We start from the raw sequence: 26,911 nt of genomic DNA, 5'->3' as shown, positions 1-26,911 counted from the left end.
AGTCCCAGGTTCAATTCCTGGCCAGGGCACACAGGAGAAGCGCCCATCTGCTTCTCCACCACTCCCGCAGCCAAGGCTCCATTGGAGCAAAGTTGGCCCAGGTGCTGAGGATGGGTCCATGGCCTCTGCCTCAAGCGCTAGAATGGCTCTGGTCGCAACAGAGCAATGCCCCAGATGGGCAGATCATCGCCCCCTGGTGGGCATGCTGGCTGGATCCCGATCGGGCGCATGCGGAAGTCTGTCTGCCTCCCCATTTCCAACTTCAGAAAAATACAAAAAAAAAAAAAAAAAAAACCCTGTCATTATTTGCAGATGACATGAAACTGTATATAGAGAACCCTAAAGATTCCACCAAAAAACTACTAGAATAAGTGAATTCAGTTAAGTAGCAGGATACTAAATAAATATTCAGAAATGTGTTGCTTTTTTACACACCAGTAATAAACTATCAGAAACAGAAACTAAGAAAACAATCACATTTACACTTTTTTAAAATCCTAGGAATACATTTAATCAAAGGAGGTAAAAGACCTGCACTCAGAAAATTATAAGACACTAAAAAAAGAAATCGAAGAAGATAGTAGTAAAAGGAAGCAGATACCATGTTCATGGATGGAAAGAATTAGCATTAAATGTCCATACTACCCAGAGCAATTTATACTCAATGCAATTCCTATCAAAATACTAATGGCATTTTTCACAGAACTAGAATAATCCAAAAATGTGTATGGAAACACAAAAGACCATGAATAGTGATTCTGAAAAAGAAGAACAAAGCAGGAGGTATCACACTACCTGATATCAAACTATACTAAAAGGCTATAGTAATCAAAAACAGCATGGTACTGGCATAAAAACAGACACACAGATCAATGAAACAGAACAGAGAGCCAGAGATAAACCCCACCCTATATGGTTAATCAATCTTTGGCAAAAGAAGCAAGAACATACAATGGGGTAAAGAATCTATTCAATATGGTGTTGAGAAAACTGAACAGATAAAATGGAAAAAATAATATTAGACCACCTTCTAACACCATGTACAAGAATAAATTCAAAATGGATTAAAGATTTAAATGTAAGACCTGAAACCATAAAACTCCTAGAAGAAAACATAGGCAGTAAAATATCAGACCTTATTCTTAGTAATGTTTTTTTCTGACATATCTCCTTGGGCAAGGGAAACAAAAGAAATAATAATAATAAACTCTATATCAAACTGAAAAAGTCTTTGCACAGCAAGGGAAACCAACAAAAATGAAAAGACAACCACTGAATGGTAGAACATATTTGCCAATGATGCCTCTGATAAGGTATTGATAGTTCATATCCAAAATTAATGAAGAACTCAGACAACACCAAAAAACCAAACAACCCAATTAAAGTGGCCAGAGTGGCCCTGGCCAGTTGGCTCAGTGGTAGAGCGTCGGCCTGGCATGCAGAAGTCCCAGGTTCGATTCCCAGCCAGGGCACACAGGAGAAGCGCCCATCTGCTTCTCCACCCCTCCCCCTCTCCTTCCTCTCTGTCTCTCTCTTCCCCTCCCGCAGCCAAGGTTCCATTGGAGCAAAGATGGCCCGGGCGCTGGGGATGGCTCCTTGGCCTCTGCCCCAGGCGCTGGAGTGGCTCTGGTTGCGACAGAGCGACGCCCCGAAGGGGCAGAGCATCGCCCCCTGGTGGGCAGAGTGTCGCCCCCTGGTGGGCATGCCGGGTGGATCCCGGTCCGGCGCATGCGGGAGTCTGTCTGTCTCTCCCCGTTTCCAGCTTCAGAAAAAAAAAAATTAAAAAAAAAGTGGCCAGAGGACCTGAATTCAGAGACATTTCTCCAAAGAGGACATGCAGATGGCCAATAGACGTATGAAAAGATGCTCAACGTCACTAATCATCAGAGAAATGTAGACTAAAATTACAATGAGATATCTAACACCTGTCAAGAAAAGTTATCATTAATAAATCAACAAACAAGCATTGGTAAGGATGTCGAGAAAAGGGAACCCTTGTGTACTATTGATGGGAATGCAGATTGGTGCAAACATGGATAACAGTGTGGATGTTCATCAGAAAATTAAAAATGGAACTGCCTCATGGCACAGCATTTCCACTTCTGGGTATATATCCAAAGACACCCAAACCACTAACTAAAAGAATATATGCACCTCTATGTTCATTGCAGCATTATTTCAACAGCCAAGATATGGGAAACAATGCAAGTGCCTATCAACAGATGAGTAGATAAAAAGGCAGTGGTACGTATATACAATGGAATATCACTTGGCCATAAAAAAGAATGAAATCTTACCATTTGCAACAGCACAGATGGACTTAGTGGGTATTATACTAAGTGAAATAAGCCAGACTAAGAAAGACAAATACCATATGATATCACTTATATGTAGACTCAAACAAAATAAGCTAACAAAATTGAAAGAGTTATAGATACAGTGAAGAAACTGATGGAGGCCAGAGGCAGTGGGTGTTGGTGGGAGGTGTGAGGTAGGGTATAATAGAGTAATGGTATTAGTCGCTGGGCCCTGGCCCGGAGATTCAGTGAACAGAACCTCGTCCCAGAGCACCGAGTCACAGGTTTGATCCCTGGTCAGATCACATAAGAGAAACAACCAATGAGTGCACAACTAAATGGAACTAAGTGGAATAAGTCGATATTTCTTTCTCTCTCTCCCCTGCCCCTTCCTCTCCTCTCTTCCTTCTCTCTCCCTCTCTTTCAAATCAATGGGGGGGGGGGAATTCTTTTTAAATAAAAAGGAAAAAAAAAGTACTAATTGGTAGTTACAAAACAGGCGCAGGAATGTAAGGTACAGCACAGGGAATATTGTTAACAATACTCTAATAACTATGGAGCCAGGTGGGCAGCTGAATTATTGAAGGGAATGCTTTGAAATCTATATGAAGGTCTATCTGCTGTACAGCTGAAACTAATACAAAACAGTGTTGAAAGCAAACTGCAATAAAAAAATTAAATAATCTGCCTGACCTGTGGTGGCGCAGTGGATAAAGCGTCTACCTAAAATGCTGAGGTCACTGGTTCAAAATCCTGGGCTTGCCCAGTCAAGGCACAATACGAGAAGCAAATACTATGAGTTGATGCTTCCCGTACCACCACCATTACCTTTCTCTCTCTCTGTCCTTTCTCTAAAATAAAGTCTTAAAAAAGTTTTTTAAAAATACATATACATCCTTAATATGAACACAAACTTGAGGTAATAGAAAGACAAAAATAATGCATAAGATTTTTCTTGGGAAAAGTAACCTACGAGTTTTGTAAAATCTATACTACAGTTGTTTCAAAAACCCACACTTGCAAGACCATTATGGGAATCTGATGAGCTATTCAATTTCTGAAAACAACTTGGTTTCTGAAAATAACCTGGTCCTGTATTGAGGAAGGGGAACTGGTTGCCTACCATAGCCCTAATGAAACCCTAACATCAGAAAGCACTGGGCAAATATGCATTCTGAATGCAAAGAAGGAATGAATTCTGTATCCAGCTCTTTTTAGTCATTATTTTTGGAGAGGGAAGGATATATTTACATACCATAACATTTACCCTTTAAAGTGAACATTATTTAATAGTTTTCAGTATATTTACAAGGTGTGCAACCATCACCACAATCTAATTACGGACTTTATTCATGACCCAAAAAGATGCTCTATATCAGGCGTCCCCAAACTGCGGCCCCCTGAGGCCATTTATCCGGCCCCTGCCACACTTCCAGAAGGGGCACCTCTTTCATTGGTGGTCAGGATGCATCCACATCCTGTACTCCTGAAGTACTGTATGTGGCGGTCCTCCAACAGTCTGAGGGACAGTGAACTGGCCCCCTGTGTTAAAAGTTTGGGGACCCCTGCCCTATACCCTTTAGTAGTCACTTCTCCTTCTCTGTAGTCCCTGGTAACCAATCTACTTTCTGTCTCATGGATTTGCCTATTCTGAACATTTCACATAAACAGAACCATTCAATATGTGGCCTTTTGTGTCTGACTTCTTTCATTTAATGATTTCAAGAGTCACATAGCATGTATTAATTCTTCATTCCTTTTTATTGCCAAGTAATATTTCACTATATTACTATACGATTTTATTTATCCATTCACCAATTGGTGGACACCTAAGTTGTTTGAATCTTTTGGCGACTATGAATAATGCTACTATGAACATTTTTTTTAATTTTAATTTAATTTATTTTTTTACAGAGACAGAGAGTCAGAGTGAAGGATAGACAGGGACAGACAGACAGGAATGGAGAGATGAGAAGCATCAATCATTTGTTTTTCATTGTGCATTGTGACACCTTAGTTGTTCATTGATTGCTTTCTCATATGTGCCTTGACCGCGGGCCTTCAGCAGACCGAGCAACCCCTTGCTTGAGCCAGCGACCCTGGGTCCAAGCTGGTGAGCTTTGCTCAAACCAGATGAGCCCGCGCTCAAGCTGGCGACCTCAGGGTCTTGAACCTAGGTCCTCCGCATCCCAGTCTGACGCTCCATCCACTGCGCCACCGCCTGGTCAGGCTACTAAGAACATTCTTGCACAAGTTTTTGTGTGGAGGTAAGTTTTCATTTCTCTTGGGTATATATACATAAGATTGGAATTGCCAGGTCAGAGGATAACTCTATATTTAACCTTTTGAGGAACTGCCAGACTTTTTCCCACAGCGGCTATACCATTGTACATTCCCACCAGCAATGCATGTGGGTTCTAATTTCTTGATCTTCTCATCAAAACCTGTTATGTTATGGTCCATCTTGTCGACTGAAGCCATCTTAATAGGTGTGAAGTGGTATCTCATTGTGGTTTAAATGTGCATTTCCCTGATGGTTAATGGTGCTGAGCATCTTTTCATGCACTTATCAATCGTGCATTATTACCTATAAAGAAAACTTCACTTTGCCAAGTCTTCCCTCCCTGCTCCTCTTCTTGCTGCAGGCCAGGGGGCAGCATAGGGTGCAGGAGGCAGACTAATGCCCACCAAAGATGTCCAAGTCCTAACTCTTGGAACCTGAAAATATGTCCAGTGACATGCCACAGAGAAATTAAGGCTTAAGATGGGATTAAAATTGCTATCACCTGATCTTAAAACAGGGAGATCATCTTAGATTACCTGGGTACACCCAATGTAATCACAAGGGCTTTTTCAAGGGGGAGGAGGGAGGCAGAAGACAGTATCAGAATGAAAACATGTGAGACTCCACCTGCCACAGCTGGTTTGAAGATAAGAGCCGGCGGCCAAGGAGCTCAGACAGCCTCTGGAAGCCGGAAGCCCCCCACACACGGGATGCCTCGGAGCCTCCAGAAAAGAATTCGGGCCTGCTGACACTTAAACTTTAAATCAGTGAGACCCACTGTGGACTTCTGACCTTCAGAACTGTAAGATAGTCTATTTGTGTTGTTTTAAACCACTCAGTTTGTGGTACTTTGTTACAGAAACTAACATTCAAGGGTTTTAAACTGTTCTCTCTGCGGCTCAGGGGCAGTGCCTACAGTCAGAGTGGGAGCACTCTGCTCCTACCCCCACGGCCTTTTGTACACTGGACCTTAATTTAAAAATGCTTTAAATGGTTTTTTAAAACTACTGGTATAGCAGAAGAGTTTGAGGTCAAAGTTTGACCCAGTCCTGTTTACCAGCCACATGACCTCCCCATGCTTGATTTAACCTTGGGACAATGGCTCTGACAGTGCCCGGCCCAGAGGGTGCAATCAGTGAACACCAGCTGCCCTTTCAGCCTCCTTCCTTCTCCAACGGTCCTAAGAATCAGGCACAATCACAGAATTTCCTATCCCGTTCTCCCCATAGATACAGGAATCAACAAAACCCCACCTCCCCAGGCCACTTCCCAGTGCCCAGAAGCTGGAGTCTGACTGGGCCTCCACTCACTCACTCTTCATTCATTCAACAAATCTATTGCACGGCTAGGGCTAAGGTGGCCAGCAAAACAAACTGGTCTTTACCCTCATGGGAGAGGTGCAGAGGCTATACGAGTGACAGCACTGAAGGGCAGGAAGTGGTCTAGCCAGAGGTCACAGAATGCTTTGCAGAAGAATATGAGTGAGCTGAAGACTAATTTAGGCATTAACTAGGTGGTGGAGAGAAGAGAACTTCAGCAGAATCCCGTCTTACGGAGGGAAGGAGTGAGGCCCAAGATAAAAGAAGACCAGCACAGCTGAGAGGAAGAGAAAATGGTGAGGAAGGGAAGAAAGGAAAAAAGAATGACTTCCAGGCTCAATGCGGTGGGAGGTGGTGCCATTCCCATGAAGAGCAAACATGGAAGCGGCTCCAGTGGGGAGCTCCTGAGGTCAATTTTGAACATGCGCAGTTTAGGCTCTGGAACACTGAGGCAGAGCTATCACCTGGGCACTTGGATATGCAGGATACATAAGTCCAGAGTTTACAGGTCACCTCTGGGCTGGAGAAGTAAATACAGCAGGTGTGTGTGAGCCAGCAGGGACTGAAGCAGAGGAGAGGGCCTGGGTGAGTTCACCCGCTGGCGAGTAAGAGAAGGGGGCTGGTGACAAACATTTAACACCCAAGAGCTGGAGGACGACTGAGAAGTCCGTGTTACATTATGGAAACTAAGGGAGCAGATGTATCCAGGAGAAAGAAGTGCTCAACAATGTCAAAAGTTACTGCCAGGCTCCGTAAAATGCCAATGACTGATGGGACCCTGCTCACCCAGCTGTGTGACTATACTGGAGTGGTCTGATATCGGAGAGGGGTGCCTATTACACAGCCTTCCAGAAGCCTCTGGGAAGTGACCCAGATATTAGAGGCTACCAACTTCTACCAGCTTCCTAGGGAAAAACTAACAGAGCAGACAGACACCCAAAGCCCGTGTTATTATATCCAAAGACCTGGCCTCAGAAACCGGCTCAAACCACAGATCAGGAAAGAGCAGATACCGGCCTGGGCACAGCTGCTATCTCAAGGCTGGTTAAATATGTTAGCTTTAAAATGAGGTGGTACTGGAGATCTGACTCCAGGGCACAAGGCCGGGGGCCCCTCCTCTCCCACAGTCCCCGCATGTCCCCACTGGCACCTGGCGAGGCACCCGGCCTGGGGCTCCCAGCTGCAGCAGCAGCATGCGGTTTTCCCACCCTGCCACCCCCCGGCACTGAACCCACTTACCTGGTAAGATTCCTGAACCCTGGACTTTGACTGTCTCCCTTTCCTGTTCATCTGTCCGCTCGGAGTTCTCCACCACCTGATCCAACTCCTCACTCAGCTAAATGGAGAAAGAAAGAGGCAAACAGGTCAGCTACACCAGCCCTGCTTTTCCAGACTAGAGTAAGAAAGCAGAAGCTGCTGCTCACTTAATCATCACACACTCAAAAAAGGTCACTTGATGTAGGGCAGTGGTTTTCAACCGCTGGTCTGTGAAAGAGTTAACCACCCTGCTGTTGTATGAAGATTGTAGATCCACCAAATGGGCCCAAATGGCCATACTCCAGTATGACTTCATCTTAACTGATCACATCTGCAATGACCCTATTTCCAAATGAGGTCACAGTCAAAGGGTTAGGACTTCAACATATCCTTTTTCATGGGGGGAGGGGGCACAATTCAACACAACACTTTCCAAAACCTCAGATGCAAGAGTCAAATCCAAGCTGGCCTAGTTCCAAAGCCCTGATCTTAACCACTTCCCAGAGGAGGAGGAAATGAGGCTCAGAGTCTGCTGAGCAAGGCAGGGAACAGGGAAGCTGGTGGCAGCGCTCTCCAGAAGTCTGGCCCAAGTTCGCTGCCTCAGCTGCAAATGGCACAGCAGAGCGGGCCATTTCAGGGGCAGATACTAACCAGCAGCCGGTGAGCAACAGCATCAGCCTCACTCTCAGTGTTCTCACCCGCCACGTGGGGAAAATGACACTGCTGAGGACCACAGGTGGACAAGAATGACAACGATAACCAACAAGTCTCTGCAGCATTAAGGGGGGCAGGAGAGGTCAAGCCCAGAGACAGAGGAGGAGCTATCACTGAACTGGGATGAAAGGGGGGGAGGTGAATTTGGCCGGGCAGGCCAGGAGGTGGGCTCATCGCAGCAGCAGGTAGTCAGTTTTCCCAAATATTTTCTTCGATCCGCAATGTAAATGCCTAAGCTCTTAAGACATCTGTATTAAAAATTCACCTCCGGCCCTGGCCAGTTGGCTCAGTGGTAGAGTGTCAGCCTGGTGTGCAGGAATCCCGGGTTCGATTCCCGGCCAGGGCACACAGGAGAAGCGCCCATCTGCTTCTCCACCCCTCCCCCTCTCCTTCCTCTCTGTCTCTCTCTTCCCCTCCCGCAGCGAGGCTCCACTGGAGCAAAGTTGGCCCAGGCGCTGAGGATGGCTCCTTGGCCTCTGCCTCAGGCGCTAGAATGGCTCTGGTTGCAACAGAGCAACACCCCAGATGGGCAGAGCATCGCCCCCTGGTGGGCGTGCCGGGTGGATCCCGGTCGGGCACATGTGGGAGTCTGTCTGACTGCCTCCCCATTTCCAACTTCAGAAAAATACAAAAAAATAATAAAAAATCACCTCTATGAAACGTGAGTTAAATAAGGCTCTACGCATCTATTACTCTTGCAGGTCCCTTTCCATGCCTCTACTCTGGCCCCTCAGAATCAGGTAAAACTCCCAGTTTAAAGCCCCCAGTCCCAAAAGAAAGGAAAAAGTGGGAGAGGGCTGGGAGGCTGGAGAAGGCACCATGAGACCCAGGCTCCTAGTGGGAGCACAGAGCAGGGGGTCCCTGCAGCTTCCACTGGCCACAGGAAAGAGAGACTGTTAGTCCCAGGGAGGCACAAAGTTCGGATCTAACCTAACCCGGGTACAGCCCAATCCAAGTGTTTTATGCTCTCCTCACCCAGCTCCCCTCCTGATTACCTGCTGCCCCGATGAGCCCACCTCCTGGCGTGCCCCAACCTGAAAGCCAAAATCTCCACTCGGCGAAGAAGCCGAACTCTAAGCTAGGTTCACTCTCAGAATGACCCAGCAAGAAAGAGGCAGGCCACTCTCTGGGCAACCACTTGCTTCTGAAGGCGAGAAACAGGGACTGACTGTAGAACAAGCCACTTAAGAGAGAGGAGAGGTCCTTCCAGTGCCTTGCCCCAAGGGGGTGCCCCCAAATACCAACTGACTGTACCTTTGGCCTTGTCCCTGAAAGTAGGATAATTCCCTAAACTTTAATAAACATTTTAGGAGCCCAGATAGGTAAGTTTAAGGCGTCCTATGAACACCAAAGCTCCCTAGAAGCAGGAGCTGCACACGCTCTGTTAACAAGAGCTATTATTTCATTCACCTGCCCGGCTGAGCTAAGCACTTTTAACATACCAACTTATCTAACCCTCAGAACCATCACGGATAGAGATTATCATTACCTTCATTTTGCAGATGAGGCTCAGAGAAGTTCAATAACTTCACAAAAGTCACACAAACAGCAAGAGGCAGAGCCCAAATGGAAATGTGGCCTTTTTTACTTTAACATCCAGTATTTAACCACTATGGTCTCCTCCTTCTAAACCTGAAAATGTTCCGAGTCAGAGAAAGACACAACTCATTCTGCAGGATTCCCCCAAGGTCCAGGACATAAAATCTAGGGCCCACAGAATCCACCACACTGGTTAAAAAACCATCAGGCGGCCCTGGCCGGTTGGCTCAGTGGTAGAGCGTCGGCCTGGCGTGTAGAGGTCCCGGGTTCGATTCCCGGCCAGGGCACACAGGAGAAGCGCCATCTCTCCCCGTTTCCAGCTTCAGAAAAATACAAACAAAAAAAACAAAAAAAAACAAAACAAAAAAACCCATCAGGCTCCTCTTGGATAAAAGAAAGAGATGGAATAAAGAAGATGGTAGGATGGTAGAGAAAATACAAAAAGCTGTCCCAAAATCAAATTCCAGCCCAGGTCCTTCCTAAAAAATGGCCTCAGGCAAGCCTTTCTGACTCCAACTCAGCTTCTCCTTCTACTGTGGGGCTAAGCTGTTTTGTCCACTCCACACAGTATCACTGACAAAGGGAGAAACGTGCATGCATCATATTGATCAGCACTGATCAAGCTTACCTGAGAAGGAAAGGCAGAATGCTAGACTAGTCTAGGAAGTCTGTCTCCATGAAGCATGTGAGATTTTATATTCTCCCCTTCAATAACGTGGGGATTTTAGCCAAGAGAGCGTGAGAGAGGTTAAAAAAGAGGTGGTGTGAGCACAGGAATAGAGGCCAGAAAGCAAGAGCACATTTTTTTTAAACAGCAAGCTTCCAAGTGTGGCCAGACCCAGGTGGGTGAGGAGGTGGTGACCGTAATGAGGGACAAAGCTGATGAGCTGTGCAGAGCTTTAAAAGTTTGCTGAGAAGTTTAGACTGTTCTGAGTAGACCAAGGACAACATGAAGTATGTGAAAAAAAGGAATGCTGTGGAGCAAGGCAGGGCCTCAGAGCGAATCTGCACAGTGTGGGGAGAGACCAAAGGGAGAGGAGGTAACACAGTATCACATTCAGGCGGTTAGAGCAGATGCAGGGAGACAAACAGGAGGGCAAAGAACGTGGTGCTGCCTGAACTTGGCAAGTGAGGGAGGCACAGGGGAGGAAGATTACCAGATGACCGAGGTTTGGGACCTGAGAGGAGAAAAGCAGTTCACTAGTTGCAGTAACAGTCAGAAGAAAGAGTTCGTCTGTAGGAAAAGCTGTAACCGCAGCTGTAACTCTGGACAGGCAAGAAAGAGACAAAGAACTGCAAAGTGATAGTTACGTGGGAGGAGGTGAGACGGGAGAGAAAGACGGAGTGGGGCGAGCAGAAGCTATATCAGTGAACGCATATTTTCAAAGTCAGGCGGCCACCAAAACCAGATACAATTATCCCTATCATTAACAGCTGCAAGGTCCACGAGGCCTTGGGCTGGGAGGTGGGCTGATGTCCACCGCGCATCCGCTCCAGCTGGGAGCAGGGCGCAGGCGCTTCCACTTGTTGCAAACAACGCCGGGATCCCCGAGGCCACGCGGGGTCACGCCCGGCCCACCCGCCGCTGCCTGGGTCTCACGAGGTTTTAATCATTCACCTGCTGGTTACGAGTCGCGGCTCCAGGATCCCCGCTCCGGCCAAGCGACGGCAGCATCCGGAGGAGGCTGGGCGCCCCGCTTCCTTCCTGCTCTGCCGCTCCCTTGCACGCGGGGACCCGGGCCTGGACGATCTCACCCGTTCTCCCGAAGCGCGCCCCGAGGCCCCTCGCACCCCTTCCACCCAGCCTCCCGGGACCCCACTCCTCCGCTCCACACGAAACTTTGTTTCCGACCACTCCGCCCCACAAGCCTTGTACCTCCTGGTAAGATGTGGAGAGCTCCTGCCGGATCATGGCACTGACCACGGATAAGACACAGCAAAGCCCGCTACGCCGGGAAAGGCAGCGGAGCAAGCACCGCAACAGCAGCGCCGGGACCTGCCGGCTCCGCCAGGCGCAACTGGTTCGGAGGGACGGCCCCGAGACCAGGAGAGGCGGCACCCGGCGCATGCGCCTTGCTCCCGCCGCGGCTGAAACCGCGAGTGGTTTGTTGGGAAGTGTAGTTCTCGGTGGAGGGCACCCTTCAGCACCCAAGGGGCAGCGAAGTCTGCGGGTACCCAGAACCAGTACCCAGAACCAGGCATAACACCGGCGTTAGAAGAACGTGCTCTCATCTCTCACTTCCTCTCTTTGTTGAAGGGAGAGGGCCGGAGAACATTAGTGGAAAGTGGAACAAAGCAGTCAGGTCAGATGGGTAAGAGAACCTAATCTATAATTGAAAGAGGAAGTTTGGCCTGGTGGTTTATAACCGTAATAAATGGAGAGCACGTGATATGTTAAAAGCACTTTCATGCACATTATGCCCTTTATCCTGCAAGGACCCCTGTAAAGGGGACGTTTTTCTCCCTGTTAGGAAATTTAAGTACTTTGCTTCAGAAAGGAAGGCGGGAAAGGGCAGTGATCGAGTGAAGATTATTTAATCCAGGAACAGACTACAAAATCCAAGTTCTTTCCATTATTCCCGAGGCAGACCCCCGGATTCAGGACCCCTAGGCCCTTGTCCTGGCTCTGCCCCTATCCCGCAGGTCTTGTAATGCTCTAAGCGCCCCTCTCTTAGACTGCGACTGCCAACCCTGCCCTACTTCCCAGGGCTTTATGAGAGCCAAGATAGATCAGGCAGAAAAACCCAAGGGCGCTGTTCACCACAGCAGAAGCCCCGCGCCGCACCGGGAATGTGGTGGACAATTGGGTGTTTGCCTCATGGCTGGGTGGACCCGAGAACCACATCTCCCCCTCCTCCCCGCTGCCTGAACAGCTGTTCTGCGTGGCCACCCTGGCTGCTTAGTGGTGACACAGATAAAGGTTGCTTATGCCTTGGTGAATGCTGCTCTGTGTCCCCGGCAGCTGCAGCTCTGCTACCCTCTGCACTCAGGCCACTCAGGGCCTCTTCCCTCCTCAGCAGCAGCCACAGTAGCACCAACCACATCAGAGCACCGGGGACCTCCCAGAACCTTAGCAGTGAAAGGCCTCCACCTCTCCTGACCACCCTCCCCCACCCCAGTCTCTGCCCCTACAACTATTAAATGAGACAATATATGTATACAGCTCCTAACACATCATAGGCACTCAACAAACGTTTGTTAATTTATGATTGGAACATTTATTTCAGCCATTAATTATGTTTAACACTTATTTATCAGAACAAATAAACAACAATGAACAACTTATTAATTTCCTTACTGTAGTAATAAACCAGTGGTTGATAGAACAAGTCGCATAATCACAAAATTTCAGAGCTGGAAGAACCAGAGAAATTTAGTTCAGTTCTATCATTCCCCTCCATTCTTTGCTGATATGACCAAACTGGAAAACAGTGGCTCCCCTATTTGAAGGAGATACTGACTAACGCAGTATTCAGCATGGTTTAACCACTGCAATGTGCTGAGCACCAGGATACCGAATGAACAGGACACTCCAAGGTCCTTGCTCTGCTAGAATGGAGAGACAGACCATGAACACATAAAAAAAAATTTTATGTACTTGCTGTCCTCAGGTCCTTTCCTTCCATTCCCTCAAGTTCACAGCCATCAGGCTTTCTGGCTGTCCACTCCACTGAAATGGTGCTTGTCATAGTCACAAATGATCTCTGAGTTATCAAACCAGATGGTCATCTCCCCATTCTCCTCTCTCTTGATATCAACTTCAGGGGACTCACCTGACCGTCCCCTCTCCCTGTACATGTCCCTCCTGTAGCTTCCCAGACCCCACTGTGCCACTCTCACGTTGACTCCTCCCACCCAGTGCTTCTTCTCAGTCTCCTTTGCTGGTTTGTCCTCGCTGCCTCAACTCTACAGGGTGGCTAGACCTGGGTCCCCTTTCTTCTCACTCCCTAGGGAGAAGACCAGCCAGTGAAGTGGTCTCTCTATTCTCATGGTTTGAATTGCCATCTATACATTAATGATTCCAGATATGGGTTGAGCAGTATCCCCCCAAAAAGACATGTTGATGTCCTAATCCCTGGTACCTCAGACTGTGACCTTGTCTGAAAATAGGATTTTTGTGGATATCATTGGTTAAGATGAGGTCATACTAAGTAAGGTGATCCCTTCATTTCTTATGACTTGTGTCCTTACAAAAAAATGTCAGGTGATGTGAAGATAGACACACACGGAAAACATGCTGTGATGACAGAAGTAGATGGCAGTGATGCAAGGGTAAGCCGCGGTGGCTTTAATCATTCACCTGCTGGTTACAGGTCCTAGCCTGGGAGGCCAGGCTCCATCCTTGGGCAAGCAACAGGCAGAGTCCCAAGGCTCACCAGCCACCAACAGAAACTAGGAAAAGGCAAGGAAGCATTCTATCCAGAGTCTCAGTCCCTGCCAAAACTTTGACCTCGAACTTCTAGCCTCCAGAACTGGGAGAGAATACATTTCTGTAATTTTAAGCAGCCTAGTTTGTGGTATTGTGGTATGGCAATCCTAGGAAATGAACCCCGTTCTCAACTGTATACAAATGAATAACTCCTCCAGCTCTGAGCCCAGCTCCCTCGTCCAGCTGCCCCGGCACCTTCTGCTATTCAAGGACCTGCTGTATTACAATCACTTACTCCTAGATTTCAGAGAGGACTAACATGCAAAGTACTTGGAACACCATCTGGCACGTTGTAAATCATATGTTAGTGTTCCTGGTTACTGCAAGGTTCAAAATGAACTATTGATCTTCCTATCCCAAATCTGCTTCCCTCCCAGTCTTTCTCACTGACATAAACTCCATCTTCCCATTGGCTCTGACCAAACTCTGCCATCATTTCCGGTTCCTTTCTTTCTCTGATGCCCCACATCTAAATCAGCAAATCCTCTACTTTAAACATTTATTCAGACTCTGATGATACTTCACCACCGTGACCATCACCACCCTGGAGATGGAACACATTACCAGCATTTCTCATGGTTGGTCTCTCTCCTTCCATCCTTGCACCCTGTGGTCTATTCCCAACACTGCATGCTGCCAGTGAGAACCTGCTAAACAAGGTCAGGTAACATCAGTCCTCTGCTCCAACCCTACACACATCAAAGACCTCCCAGTGGCCCACATGGCCCAATAGGATCCGTCCCGCATCCCCCACCTTTCCTATTACTCCTCCCTGCACTCTCTCAGCCTTAACATGCTGAGTTTAAGAGCCCTTGCCCTAGCTGTCCCCTGACCCTGGAATGCTTTTATACTGGGGATCTATATGGCTCATTTCCTCACTTCCTTCAGGTCTTTCTTTAAATTCACCTTATCAGTGATGTCTCCTTTGAACATCCTGGTGAAACGGCCAGCCCAGCCCCACCCCAGCCCCACTGCGGCACCTTCTGCTACCCAGCTTTATGTTTCTCCCGGGCATGGGCATGTACTACCTTCTGACTTTCATTTATAGTTTGTCTCCCTCTGGTAGAATGTAATTTCCATGAAGGCAGGATTCTTATGTGTCTTATTCCTTGCTGTATCCCAGTGCTCTGACAGTGCCTGACACTTATTGGTATATACTTAGTTATTTGAATAAGCAAACAAATTAATTTCAATGAGCGACAAAAGCTGTAAAGAAAATTAAAAAAAAAAAAAGATATCTGATCGACAGCGATAGGGCAGCAGCTCAGAGATGCTGATTTATGTCGCAGGCATCAAAAGAGGCATCAGGATAGTAGTGACTTGTGAGCTGAGGCCTGAATGACGAGAAGGGGCCAGCACATGATGATCTATATCCCAGGCAGAAGGCACCAGTGTAGCAGAAAGGCCCAGACTGGAACCCAAGCAGAAAGCAGGCTGGCTGGAGGGGACGGATGGAGGGCCACATAGGAGACAGAGTCAGGGGGGTAGACAGAGACCAGATCGTGGAGGCTGTGCTGTGCTGATTCCTGGGCTTGTTTATTCTCAGATCCAGTCCTCGCTTAACAGCTCTGGTTTGCAGGGACTGGCCCATGGGCTGGGTTTCCACTGAGCTCAGTCAAGAGGAAGCACGGCTGGGAGGCTGGGGGGTCAGGGCAGCGGAGAAGCCGCCAGGGTTTTCTTTCCCTTGCTGTCTGCCCCAGCAGCTTCCCACCATGGCTCTAACCCCTGCTGCAAAGACTTTTTGTGGTTCTGGCCTCAGGCACGTGACCCAGGCCTCCAGACTAATACAGGGGGTCCTCAGATTACAACACAGCTCCGTTCCTACAACAGTAACATAACTCGAATTTTGGTGTAAGTCGAAATGCACCCTAGCCTAACATAAACAGAAGAACACTTGTGCTTTAGGTAAGCATACTGGGGGATACCAACCTCCTCACTCATAAGCCACATTACTGCACATTCCTCCGCCATGCGCAACCAAATGAGTTTGCTCACATAGTTGTAAGTACTGATGCTAGTGGCATAAACTGAAACACTCACATCTGTTTTTTGTTTGTTTGTTTGTTTGTTTGTTTTTATGGGAGTGAGCCTTGTAAACTCAAAACGTTGTATGTCGAGACTATTGTAACCTGAGGACCCCCTGTATCACCACTGCTTTCCTTCTATTGGCAGGATGTTGCTAATCTTCCCGTTGTCTAAATCTCTGGGTTGCTTCTCAGTCTCTTCTATATATTATCTGTGTAACCAACTCCCTGTTTTACTCAGAATAGTTTCTATTTTCCTTGCAGTTGACTGACTGATTGTTTGGCAAAATGAACCTGGGCTCAAGTAGAAAAGGGAAATCAGGGGGGGTGCTTGGAAGAACCCAAGGGTATATGAGCATGCTATTAAATTGTAGACTTGTACTCAGCATCTCAAGGAAAAGGAAGCTAGATCTGATCAGTAGAAATTATAGGGAGTATGTTTTGGTTCAAAGGAGTTCCTAACAAATATGTAGAACTGTAGAGAGAGAAAGGGCTCAAGCAGAAAAATAGCACAGGGTGTGCCAGGATGTTAGATGTTATCAGGGAACATGATGCATCAGAAAGGGGATGATATTCTATTCAAGAGCTTAGAAGGGCCTATTCTATCCTAGAGCTCCTGTGACACAGTGTGACATAGATACCTTCCGCATCCATTTCCATTTTTAGTTTCAACACAATTCTATCAAGGAGGCAGGCCAGTCTGTTACTAATGTGGAAATAGAGATTCAGAGGGTTTGTGGACAGACCTGTTTAGATTGCTCTGCACGTGACGCCCATTCTGTTGAATAAGAAAACTTGGTATAGTCACTGAGGGGGGTTGTCACCTGGTGGTTAGGGGCAGACTCTGGGACATAGGGCCTGTGTTTGAGTCTTGGCTCTGCCACCTACTGTGTGACCTTGGGCAAGGAACTTAAGGTCTCTGCACTTCAGTTTCATCATCTGTAAGATGGGAGATAATAGTTCTTACTTCATAGGGTTATAGGTTATAGGGAGGATGGAGTGAGTTAATACATGTAAAAGTGCTAAACTAGTGTTTGGGGCACAGGAAGCCCTGCGCTGGTCTCCTTTGCCAGCTCTCCCAACCACAAAATGTTGTCAGGCCCCAAGAGCTCAGTCCTTGGTCCTCTATTTGTCCCTATCCACATGTGTACTTCCTTGGCTATCTCATTCATCTGCATCTTTAAATACAATCTATATGCCAGTGATCCCAAAGCTTCTATCTCTAGCCTAGAACTTTCCCCCCAATTCCAGACTCATATAGCCAAGCATCAATTTGATACTTCACTTAGATATCTAAGTGTCTGTAATTGAACAAGCCTGATCTTGATCTCCCCTCAAAACTAGCTCCTTCTGCCATCACTCCTTATACAATAAATGGCAACTGTGTATCATTCACGTTGTCCAAGCCAAAACCCTGAGGGTCATCCTCAGCTCCTCTCCATCTCTCAGACCCTATGTCTCTTTGGTCAGCAAATCCTTTCAGCCACACTTTCAAAACATATGACAATCACCCCCTTCTTCCCACCCCCTTGCTACCTACCACACCATTATCCCTCCCCTGGGTGATTAGCTCCCTGGTTCAGTCTATTCTTATCACAGCAGCCAGAGGCATTCAGTTAGCATTTTAACTAATTTCTTTGTTTCATTCATGCAGTGCAAAGGCCAAAGTCTTTTAAAAATAAGCTGTGAGACCCCATGAGATCTGCCTCCCTCCTTAGTCCCTATTACTCTCTTACCCCTTGATGTCCCAACCCTCTTCCCTCCTTGCTGGTCTTCCATCAAGCAGGGCACTCTCCTTCCTCAGCGTTTATGCAGGTGACTTTCCCTTCCCAAGCATCCCTTTCCCCTCCAGGCCACGTCCCTCCCCTCCCTTAGATTTTTATAAAAATACTACCTTCTCGGTGGGGCCTTCTCTAGTAAGTCAATTTAAAATTGCAACCCGCAATACTCCCTATTCCTTTGCTCTGCTTAATTTCCCCTCGTCGCCATCTAACATACTACTTACTTATCTTACTTCTTGTCTATCTTGTCCAGAATGTAAGCTCCATGCAGGCATGGATCAGTGCTATTCAGGGATGTGTCCCAGGGACTTTAGAAAGTATGTCCTAATAAGTAAATTAACGAAGGAAGCCTTGCACAACGTTAGTTATTATTTCAGTGCATATCTGTGCCATGCCCTACCCTTTGCAGAAATTTAAACACAACCGGGAAGAAGGAAAAGTTCAAGTGGATTAATAAAATTGAGGTCCTAGTTCATAAATATGAGGGTGAGCAACAAGAATAAACTCTGTGTTTTGCGTGCTCACACTGTAAACCTACTCTTGCCCACCCCTCCATACCTTCCAACGTGCCACCTATGTACCTAACCGAGGAGCTACTGTAACCTACGTCCCTCTTCCGTTCAACTTCCCGCTCGCAGTTTAGAGTCGGGAGCGCGGGGTTACGATCCTTGTCCAAGTTTCCAGCGCGCGCTCCAGGAAGACTCCAGCTCCCGGCCGCGGGCGCGCGCGGGGCGGGGCTCCAGGCGGCGGCGGGCGCGCGCGGGCCCCGCCTCCCCAGCCGCCCCGGGTCCTGCGCCGCGCGCTCAGCATGGCGGGCCCCGCGCCTGGGCGGCGGCTGCGGCCGCTGGCCGCGCTGGCCCTGGTCCTGGCGCTGTCCCTCGCGCTGCCCGCAGTCCGTGCCGAGCAGACGCCGCGCCCCGCCGAACGGGGGCCCCCGGTGCGGCTTTTCACGGAGGAGGAGCTGGCCCACTACGGCGGGGAGGAGGTACGCGGGCCGCGCGGGCCGAGGGACCCGGGAAACCTCCGCCTCGAGGGGAGGGCGCCCGGGACCCAGAGGCCGCCGACGCCGTGGGAGGCCCGGGGCGCGGCGGGCGCCCCCTCCGGGAGCCCGGGCTCGGAGCTGGGCCTGCCGTCTCAACTCTCTCCAGGCCCCTGGGATAAGGGGGCGTCCTCAGCAATCGGGGCGCCCTGCGTCCCCTTCCCGCAGCCCGAGGACCCCGTCCAGCCCTTTCTTCCCTCGAGCTGCCTCCTTAGGACGCATTTTGACTGGTGGTCTTAAGGAAGCTCGGAATTTTTTTGTTTCGTGTTAGTATCAGCTGGGGACGGACACTCTGCCTCCGCCCAGGGGGGAGTGGCAGGCAGGCAGGGAGGAATGCAAAGCCTGCCCCTGGGTCAAGCGGGAAATGGTTTCTCGCACGGATGGTCCTGGCTTTCTCTGCACTTCGTTTTTCCGCCCCTATATATCCCAGGCCTCCTCTGCAGGGACTCCTCAAACCTGCTTTTCCTGCCTGTGCCGTTAGGACTGAGCGGGAGCTGGGGGAGGACAGGCGGGGAGATCGGAGGTGAGAGACAGAGTCCCCCCAACACACCCACATGGGTCAGTAGCCTGGCAGGAAACGCCTCACAATCGCCTGCCCATCTGAGTTGAGGGGGCCCAGGGTGATGCTTTCAAAGTGTAGGAACTACGTGTTGCACATGAGAAGGGCCATGGGCAGGGGAGGCGGGGCAGTTTGGTGAGGAGATCATGGTACCATAGCATTTCGGTTAAGAACCAACCTCCTGCTTTTACACATGAGGAAACTGTGCATGCCACTAGTTAGTGGTAGAAGGAGGAAGGGACCCTGTGCTCCTTGACACCTAAGTCATGTACCCTTAGGCAGACTAGTTTTAAAAGGGCACTTTGAAAGCTGGCCCTTCCACAGTGATCCTAGTTCGGCATCAGTATAGAGGCTGGGTTTGAAGAAGTTTGAGTCAGTGAGAACTCAGAGGGAGGGAGACAGGGACGGGGCAAGATATTAAGGGACACTATCTTTGGAGCAGCAGGGAATCAGATGGTTTAGGGTCAGGGAATTGATGCACAAAAGAGTTAACTCTCCTGCTCCTTAGAAGGGCTTGCCAGCTAGAGCGGCTCTTGGCTGGTGTCTGGCTTCCCAGGGTGTTCCACAGTTCCCTAACAGATAAGGGTGGCTCAGTCTGGGCACTGTAGAAACTGTTTATGTTGAACACTGCTAGGAAGAGAGGGCCCGCATGTCCAGGGCACAGTAAAAACCTTGGGCTCGAGTCTCTCATGGGCTTCCCTGGGCAGAAACACGACACATGTGTTGCTGCATTTTGTTGTTGGGGGAAGAGTGCTCTGTGTGACCCTTATGGGAAGGAGAGAGCAGAGGAAGTCTGTACAGATTCCTCTAGAGCAGCGATTTTCAACCGGTGTGCTGCAAGACTTTTTAAAACATGCAATACCTGACTACTTAGGGGCACCGACCTCTTTCCCTTCGATTGTCAAATTAAAAAAAAAAAAAAATGACAGTAGACTGCACAATAGCCATCTTGTGTGACTGAATCAAAATTATACCTATTGTTTTTCTCAGATCATCAAAAAAGACATTTTTTGGTGTGCCGCAGAATTTTAGTAATTAGTTTATATGTGCTATGAGACAGAAAAGGTTGAAAATCACTGCTCTAGACAGCCTGTGTCCTTTTCCCTTATGATAGGCTGTGCATCGTTACATCACTGTAATAAATCCTTATGCTGAGTTCTGAGTCCTTCTAGTGAATCTCCAAACAAACATGCAGGTCATCTTCGGGACCCCAGACCAGAACCCAGGGGAAGAGAGTTCAATGTGGAGGGCGCGAGCAGCAGCAGTACCAGGGGCTGCAGAATAGGGACTGAGAAAAGATCTTAGTTTTTGAAGCTGATGTCATTGACTGATGCTTAACTGAGAGAAGAGAGGAGTTGAGATGGAAACAGGGTGAAGAAAGGATATTTTGGGTATGGGGCCCATTGGATGTCTGTAGGCAGAGAGAGGAAGAGAGTGAGGGAGGTGGAGGGCAGTTGAACTTGGTTTATGTGCTCGTGGTGCTGGCTGGGCAGGTCTGAGATCTGTAGGGCAGGCTGTAGGAAGGGCAGGCCCGAAGCCGGGAGCAGGAGCTGATGCCGACTCACTGGTGGGGTTTCTTCTTCCTTAGGAAAACCTCAGCTCTCTTCTTAAAGCTTTTCATCTGATGTGAACACGTCCACCCAGATTATCCAGGATAATCTCCTCTACATAAAGCCATACAGTTGTTGGTGTTAATCACATCTACAAAACACCTTCACTGTGCGGTTGAGTAACTGAATACTGTAGCCAAATCCAAATTGACACATAAAACTGACCATCATAATGGCTTTAATAAGAGTTCATATCCTCTATAGTGTTGGGGTGAGAATTAAATGAGATAGTAATGTGCAAAGTGCTTAGCATAGACCTTGGGTAGTCTTAGCACAGTTAGCCTAAATAAATCTTAATTGCTATTATTTACATTTGCTTATTGTTAAAGACACAAAAAAGAGTCAGTATAACAGGTCCACAGTGCTCTCATGCAATTCAGAAATTGAACAAGCTCTAAAAACCAGATGGTTTTAAAATAAGTCATTTGACAACAACACCCACCTGATCTGAACTCCCTTGGTGATGGGACCTTGTTGGAGCTGGTACAAGTCTATTTATAGCCTCCATTTATCCTACTAGGCGTGGATACACATGTTCATGCTTTACTGTGGAAATCTTAATATAGCTGATTACAGGCTGCTGCCTTGGACCCTCTGTAGGTGTCATGGCATGTGCTTCATAATACCTTTCTAAAATCTGACAAATTCTGAATTCTGAAATATAGCTGGCCCACAAGAGTTTCTGCTGTGGGATTGTGGACCTGTATGTCAGGTCTTTCTGAAACATCTAGCAAATGAATGTCTTATTTCTACTATAACCTTTTTGGGTGAGAGACAGCCCCACCTGTGCTGTCCACTTTCTGTTGTGTGGTTTGTGGTCAGAGCTCAAGCACCCAGGTAGAGAGCTTGCCTTCAACCCTTGGAGGGTCCAGAGAGTTTTGTGGAAGAAAACATCCACAGCAGTTTCTCTCTTTTCCAAGGAGAATAGTTGGCAATGCGGAACTTCTGCTCTGTCCCTGGTCCCTGGCGCAGGGTCTGAGGGGGCGCAGTGTTCCACGCCTTCCTGCCTGTGCCCAGGCTCCAGGCCTCTCTCCCCCACCTGTGGAAGAAGCCCTCTTTTCTCTGCCCGCTGCTCTTGTATCCCCTTGTCACAGTCACACACGTGGCCCTGCTTGGCCAGAGGCAGAAAGGAAGGCCAGAGGTGAGGTAAGCTCCGAGGAGCGAGAACAACCTGCTCTTGTATGCAGGCGGTTCTCTGACCCACTCCCTGTGTCTTTTCTCGTGGTCCTGGCTCTTTTGTATGAATTTTCCAGGACACATTCACCCTCTCCTGGTCACAGACAAGTGCTCTGTCCTTGTGCTGTGTGTCCCCTGCTGAGGCAGGCCAGAGAGCGGACTGAGGCTTGGGTTCCAAGGCTCCAGGTTCCAGAACCTGCTGTCCCCCTCACTGGTTCTGTGAGGCTGGGCAGATACGTAACCCCACTTGATAAGCAATCGAAGTCGAGGAGCCAGTGATCTCTGAAGGAAAGGCAGTAAGTCACCCCAAAGAAAAATGCAGTCTGCCAGCTGGTTAGGTCGTGCCATTTAAAATCAGAAGAGATAGAACCAAGTCAACAGAAGTTCTGTGGACTATTCGTAGGATCTAATCAGGGAATAGTAACCACCACCCATGTGCTGGGCTTCTGTGTTGTGGCTGCCATGCTTATGTACACACTTTCCTTCAGCATCTGCAAGGTCAGTAGGTGTTACCCCATTTTAACAGACAGACTGAGGCCTGAGAAGTTATATGGCCTATCTGCTCAAATTCTCTCAGCTGCAGCTTTCCCATCTATTGGTCTAAATGTGGTCATGAAAACACTTGACCTTAAGCTCCATGAAGGCAAGAACCCTAAGGTCTACCCCAAAGAAGGCCAAGCAGCATATTCTTGAAGATTCTCAAATTATTTTATACCCAGCTGTCGTTCCCACCCTCACCCTGGCCTGAGCCACCTGGCTGGTGTCCCTGTACCTGGACAGGGCTCAGAAAAAGGAAGGATCAAGTCCTGGGTGTCTCAAAACTGCCAGTCACCCCAGCCTGAGCCCGACTTCCTGGGAGTTAGAAAATCCATGCCATCTGCTCTGTGTTCTTTTCCTTTTGTGAGTAAATTAATGTAACATTGTACACCCAAGAATATAGCAAGAGATAAAGTATAAAACTCACTAGAACTGTGGGGAAACAGCATTACTTGTATTTTTCTAGCGTGAATTGGTTTTTGAAGGACAAACTGGTAAAATATAAAAGGTGCTAATGTTGTTCATATACTTTAGCCCAGGAATTCCACATATTGAAAATAAGTCTCAAGGCAGTAACTCACCAAATCATAAAGTAACTTGTAGAAAGATACAATGCTGCTGTTTATAGTTCTAAAAAATTGGAAACAACCCAAATACCTAAAACAGAATAGCTAAACAAACAGATACACAGTATCATTAATATAAAATGTAGCTGTTTCAGTGCCAGCCATTCTGATTATTTCAATACATTGAAACATTTATACAAAGTTGTTTCCTATAAGAAGCAAAATATAAAATATATCATTTACATTGATTACTCCCACCCACATATGTACATTGATGAAGATTAAAGAAAGTTTGGAATGATTTAATTAATCACTTAATATTCTTTTGAATTTCTGTCTACATAAGAGTTGCTTCAGTTTCTGATTTTTTTAAAAAAAGAACAGCATAGCCTTCTGTTTGTCATGCTATTTCTAACTTTCCCAAGGTTTTGTGAGTGGGTATGACCGTGCAAGCACGGCGAGCTCGCTGAGGCTGGCTTACGGAAGGCTGCATGGGGCTTTACCTACTCCACAGAGCCCATGTGGGGAGAGACTTCACTGACTTGGGCTGGGAGAGCCGGGCTCCTTGTCTCCTCCTCACAGCATCTCTCCTGCTTTCCAGGAAGATCAACCCATCTACATGGCCGTGAAGGGAGTGGTGTTTGATGTCACTTCTGGGAAGGGTAAGTGGCTTGGCGGTATGGGTCCTTATTTCTGGGGAGCTGGGCAGAGTGCACACTGGAGGGGTGAGGAAAGGAAGGGAACTCTGGGCGAGTCCTCTCCCCCTAGATGGAGTGAACGATCCTTCTCAGTGTTGGACTTCAGCAGTTTGTTCCTAATTGGGTCATTAGGTGGCTCCCCAGTTTGTTCCTAATCCTGCTCAAAAGCCTTCCATGGCTCCCATTTCCTATCAAATCACATTCAGATTTGATGCTTTTTACCCTTGTTGAAGCACTGAGAAGAAAAGAGTTACTAAGAGTTGGGATCATAGAACATTACAGAACATTTTGATGCTATTTCATGGTTTCCAAACTGGTAACCTCAAATGATATGCTAGTTCTGTAATGTAATGGTTCTTGTCTGCCTGATACCAAACAAAAGATGTTGAATGGAATTAAACTTAGCTTCTACCAACATTTCAGAAGGTTAAACATTTTTCTTGTTTGGATTTTAAGAATTTTTAAGAGGTTACTTTTAAAAAAAAAAAATTACCTCTTGCCTGACCAAGTGGTGGCACAGTGGATAGAGCATTGGACTGGGATGTGGAGGACCCAGGTTCGAGACCCCGAGGTCTCCAGCTTCAGTGCAGAGTCATCTGGTTTGAGCGAAACTCACCAGCTTGGACCCAAGGTCGCTGGCTCGAGCAAGGGGTTACTGGCTCTGCTGTAGCCCCCTGGTCAAGGCACATACAAGAAATCAATCAATGAACAACTAAGGAGCCACAACAAAGAACTGATGCTTCTCATCTCTCTCCCTTCCTGTCTGTCCCTCTCTCTGTCTCTGTCACCACAAAAAAAAAAAAGAAAGAAAGAAAACAAATCACCTCTCAGCCCAGTGCGTGTGACTTATTTTATATTCCGAATCAGTGGAATCCAAACTGATGGCTGGTGGCTCATTGGATGTCACTCCTTCGCCACCTTCCCTCTCCTCGGGCGTGGGGCCTTTCTCAGGATTAGGTTGGCTCTCCTGGGCCCACACTGCGCAGTGCACATCCACACTCACAGCCCGTTCCTTCCTCCCACTGCAGAGTTTTATGGACGAGGAGCCCCCTACAATGCCTTGACCGGGAAGGACTCCACCAGAGGGGTAGCCAAGATGTCCCTGGATCCTGCAGACCTCACCCATGACACTGTGAGCCAGATCATGAGCCTCTTTCAGAATAGAATGTCCTATCCCCTTGGTCATGGCCTTTTTTTTTTTAACCTCTAGGCAATAGCAGAGCTGCCCAACTAGCCTGTTGACATTCCAGCCCACTGGGTGTGGCCGCCAGCTGTTTTCTTGAAATAGATATCCTACTGTGCCACTGCCAGTCAGAAACCTTCCGTGGCTCCCCAGGGTCAAGTCCAAACTCTTGTGAACTTGTGATCAAATTCAGTGAGCTTCCCAGTTTGCCTCCAGCCTGCTTTGGCGGCCCATCCCTCTTACAGTCTGCACCTGCCACTCTGCCTCTTACACATCTGTCGTTAGTCTCTGGGACCCACTGCCTGGGCCACGAGGTAGCTCAGGGGATGAACGAAGTTGGCAAGCTGAGGCCCCCTATGCTCACAATTCTGTGAGGAGAAAACAGCATTAACTGAAACCACTTCGGTGTCTGTGTAATCCCAACAGAAGGGCTGGCGTGCACCCCAACTGTGCTGAGATGACGCAAACTCTTAAATCACAACAGTACAGAAGAAACAAATTAAGAAATTAAGGGGGAAAAAATCTATAATGGGAGGAGTCTAGAGAGCAGTGGAATTAATCAATGCAGCCTGCCCCACCCCAGGCTGGGTGTTCCCAGGAGTCCTGAATTCCTCCATCAGTCAAACAGCAAAAGACTCCCCACCCCACCTCACCCCACAGGGCTGTCTCTTAAAAGTCAAATGTCCCTTTCTTGGTTTGTTGAGCTATCTTTTTCTTGCACTCCAGGCGTGGGGAAAGCAGGGCGGGGATGGCCAAGCACAATTCTCTCATCCCCACCCCCGCGACCCCCGTGTTCCTTTGTCTTTCTCCAGACGGGCCTCACGGCGCAGGAGCTGAGATCCCTAGATGACGTCTTTACCAAAGTGTACAAAGCCAAGTATCCCATCGTTGGCTACACGGCCCGGAGAATCCTCAATGAGGACGGCAGTCCCAACTTGGACTTCAAGCCTGAGGACCAGCCCCATTTTGACATCAAGGACGAGTTCTGATCTGTCTGTAGGAGCAGATTCTTGGGAGGGTGAGGCAGGGCCACATGTGGGGGTGAAATCTGCAGAAGAGGCCGCCTGGGTCTCCGGTCATTGGGTCTGAGTGAAGATCTGACTCGGTTAGGTGTTCTCTGCACCTGGGCATCCTGCCTGCACACCAGCCAGGGTGGTAAGAACAGCTTTGTCAGGGTCCACAGGGACCCTCTGCGTGGCTGAATTAATGAGTGAGGTTTCTTCCTTATATTTTTCTGTACTTGCCAAATTTTCTACTGTGACTATGTGTGCTTTAGAATAAGCACAAAAATAAACTTATTTTCATAAAAGGAGAATTCTTCCATGTGTACTCTCTCCTTGGAGCATCCTCAGCACCAGTTATAAGGAGCAGCTTCTGCTACCCTTCTCCAGCTTTCTGCCTCCCCTGCGTGCGAGGAGCCGGATGGCAGGGGCACCCTGAGCTGTGGCAGAGCCCTGAGCTGTGGCAGGGGCACCCTGAGCTGTGGCAGAGCCCTGAGCTGTGGCAGGGGCACCCTGAGCTGTGGCAGGGGCACCCTGAGCTGTGGCAGAGCCCTGAGCTGTGGCAGAGGCACCCTGAGCTGTGGCAGGGGCACCCTGAGCTGTGGCAGGGGCACCCTGAGCTGTGGCAGAGCCCTGAGCTGTGGCAGGGGCACCCTGAGCTGTGGCAGAGCCCTGAGCTGTGGCAGGGGCACCCTGAGCTGTGGCAGAGCCCTGAGCTGTGGCAGGGGCACCCTGAGCTGTGGCAGAGCCCTGAGCTGTGGCAGGGGCACCCTGAGCTGTGGCAGGGGCACCCTGAGCTGTGGCAAAGCCCTGAGCTGTGGCAGAGCCCTGAGCTGTGGCAGGGGCACCCTGAGCTGTGGCAGAGCCCTGAGCTGTGGCAGAGCCCTGAGCTGTGGCA

At 48.4% G+C, this 26,911-nt stretch overlaps 2 protein-coding genes across 6 annotated transcripts in view; one reads left to right on the top strand and one right to left on the bottom strand.

The window, feature by feature from the left end:
- PACC1 (proton activated chloride channel 1) overlaps window positions 1–26,911 on the bottom strand; it is a 180,968-nt gene that overhangs the window by 38,546 nt on the left and 115,511 nt on the right. For 3 of the 5 annotated variants that reach the window (XM_066261408.1, XM_066261407.1, XM_066261410.1), the window contains one exon: window positions 7,140–7,236. In XM_066261408.1, the coding sequence (XP_066117505.1) occupies window positions 7,140–7,190 (51 nt within the window). In that variant the 5' untranslated portion in view covers window positions 7,191–7,236. Of the gene's footprint in view, window positions 1–7,139; window positions 7,237–11,286; window positions 11,445–26,911 lie in introns of those variants that run through there. The other 2 variants (XM_066261405.1, XM_066261406.1) reach the window with 2 other exon arrangements.
- On the top strand, window positions 18,401–26,327 carry NENF (neudesin neurotrophic factor). Its single transcript, XM_066255140.1, has 4 exons — window positions 18,401–18,629; window positions 23,733–23,793; window positions 24,858–24,961; window positions 25,825–26,327. The coding sequence occupies exons 1-4, from the start codon at window positions 18,453–18,455 to the stop codon at window positions 25,999–26,001; spliced, it is 519 nt and encodes a 172-aa protein (XP_066111237.1). The 5' UTR covers window positions 18,401–18,452; the 3' UTR covers window positions 26,002–26,327.

This window comes from Saccopteryx bilineata, chromosome 2 (assembly GCF_036850765.1).
Source record: "Saccopteryx bilineata isolate mSacBil1 chromosome 2, mSacBil1_pri_phased_curated, whole genome shotgun sequence".
NCBI classification, from domain to species: domain Eukaryota; kingdom Metazoa; phylum Chordata; class Mammalia; order Chiroptera; family Emballonuridae; genus Saccopteryx; species Saccopteryx bilineata.
Note: the sequence above shows the minus strand (reverse complement) of the source record. Positions and strands in the feature narration are given on the sequence as shown.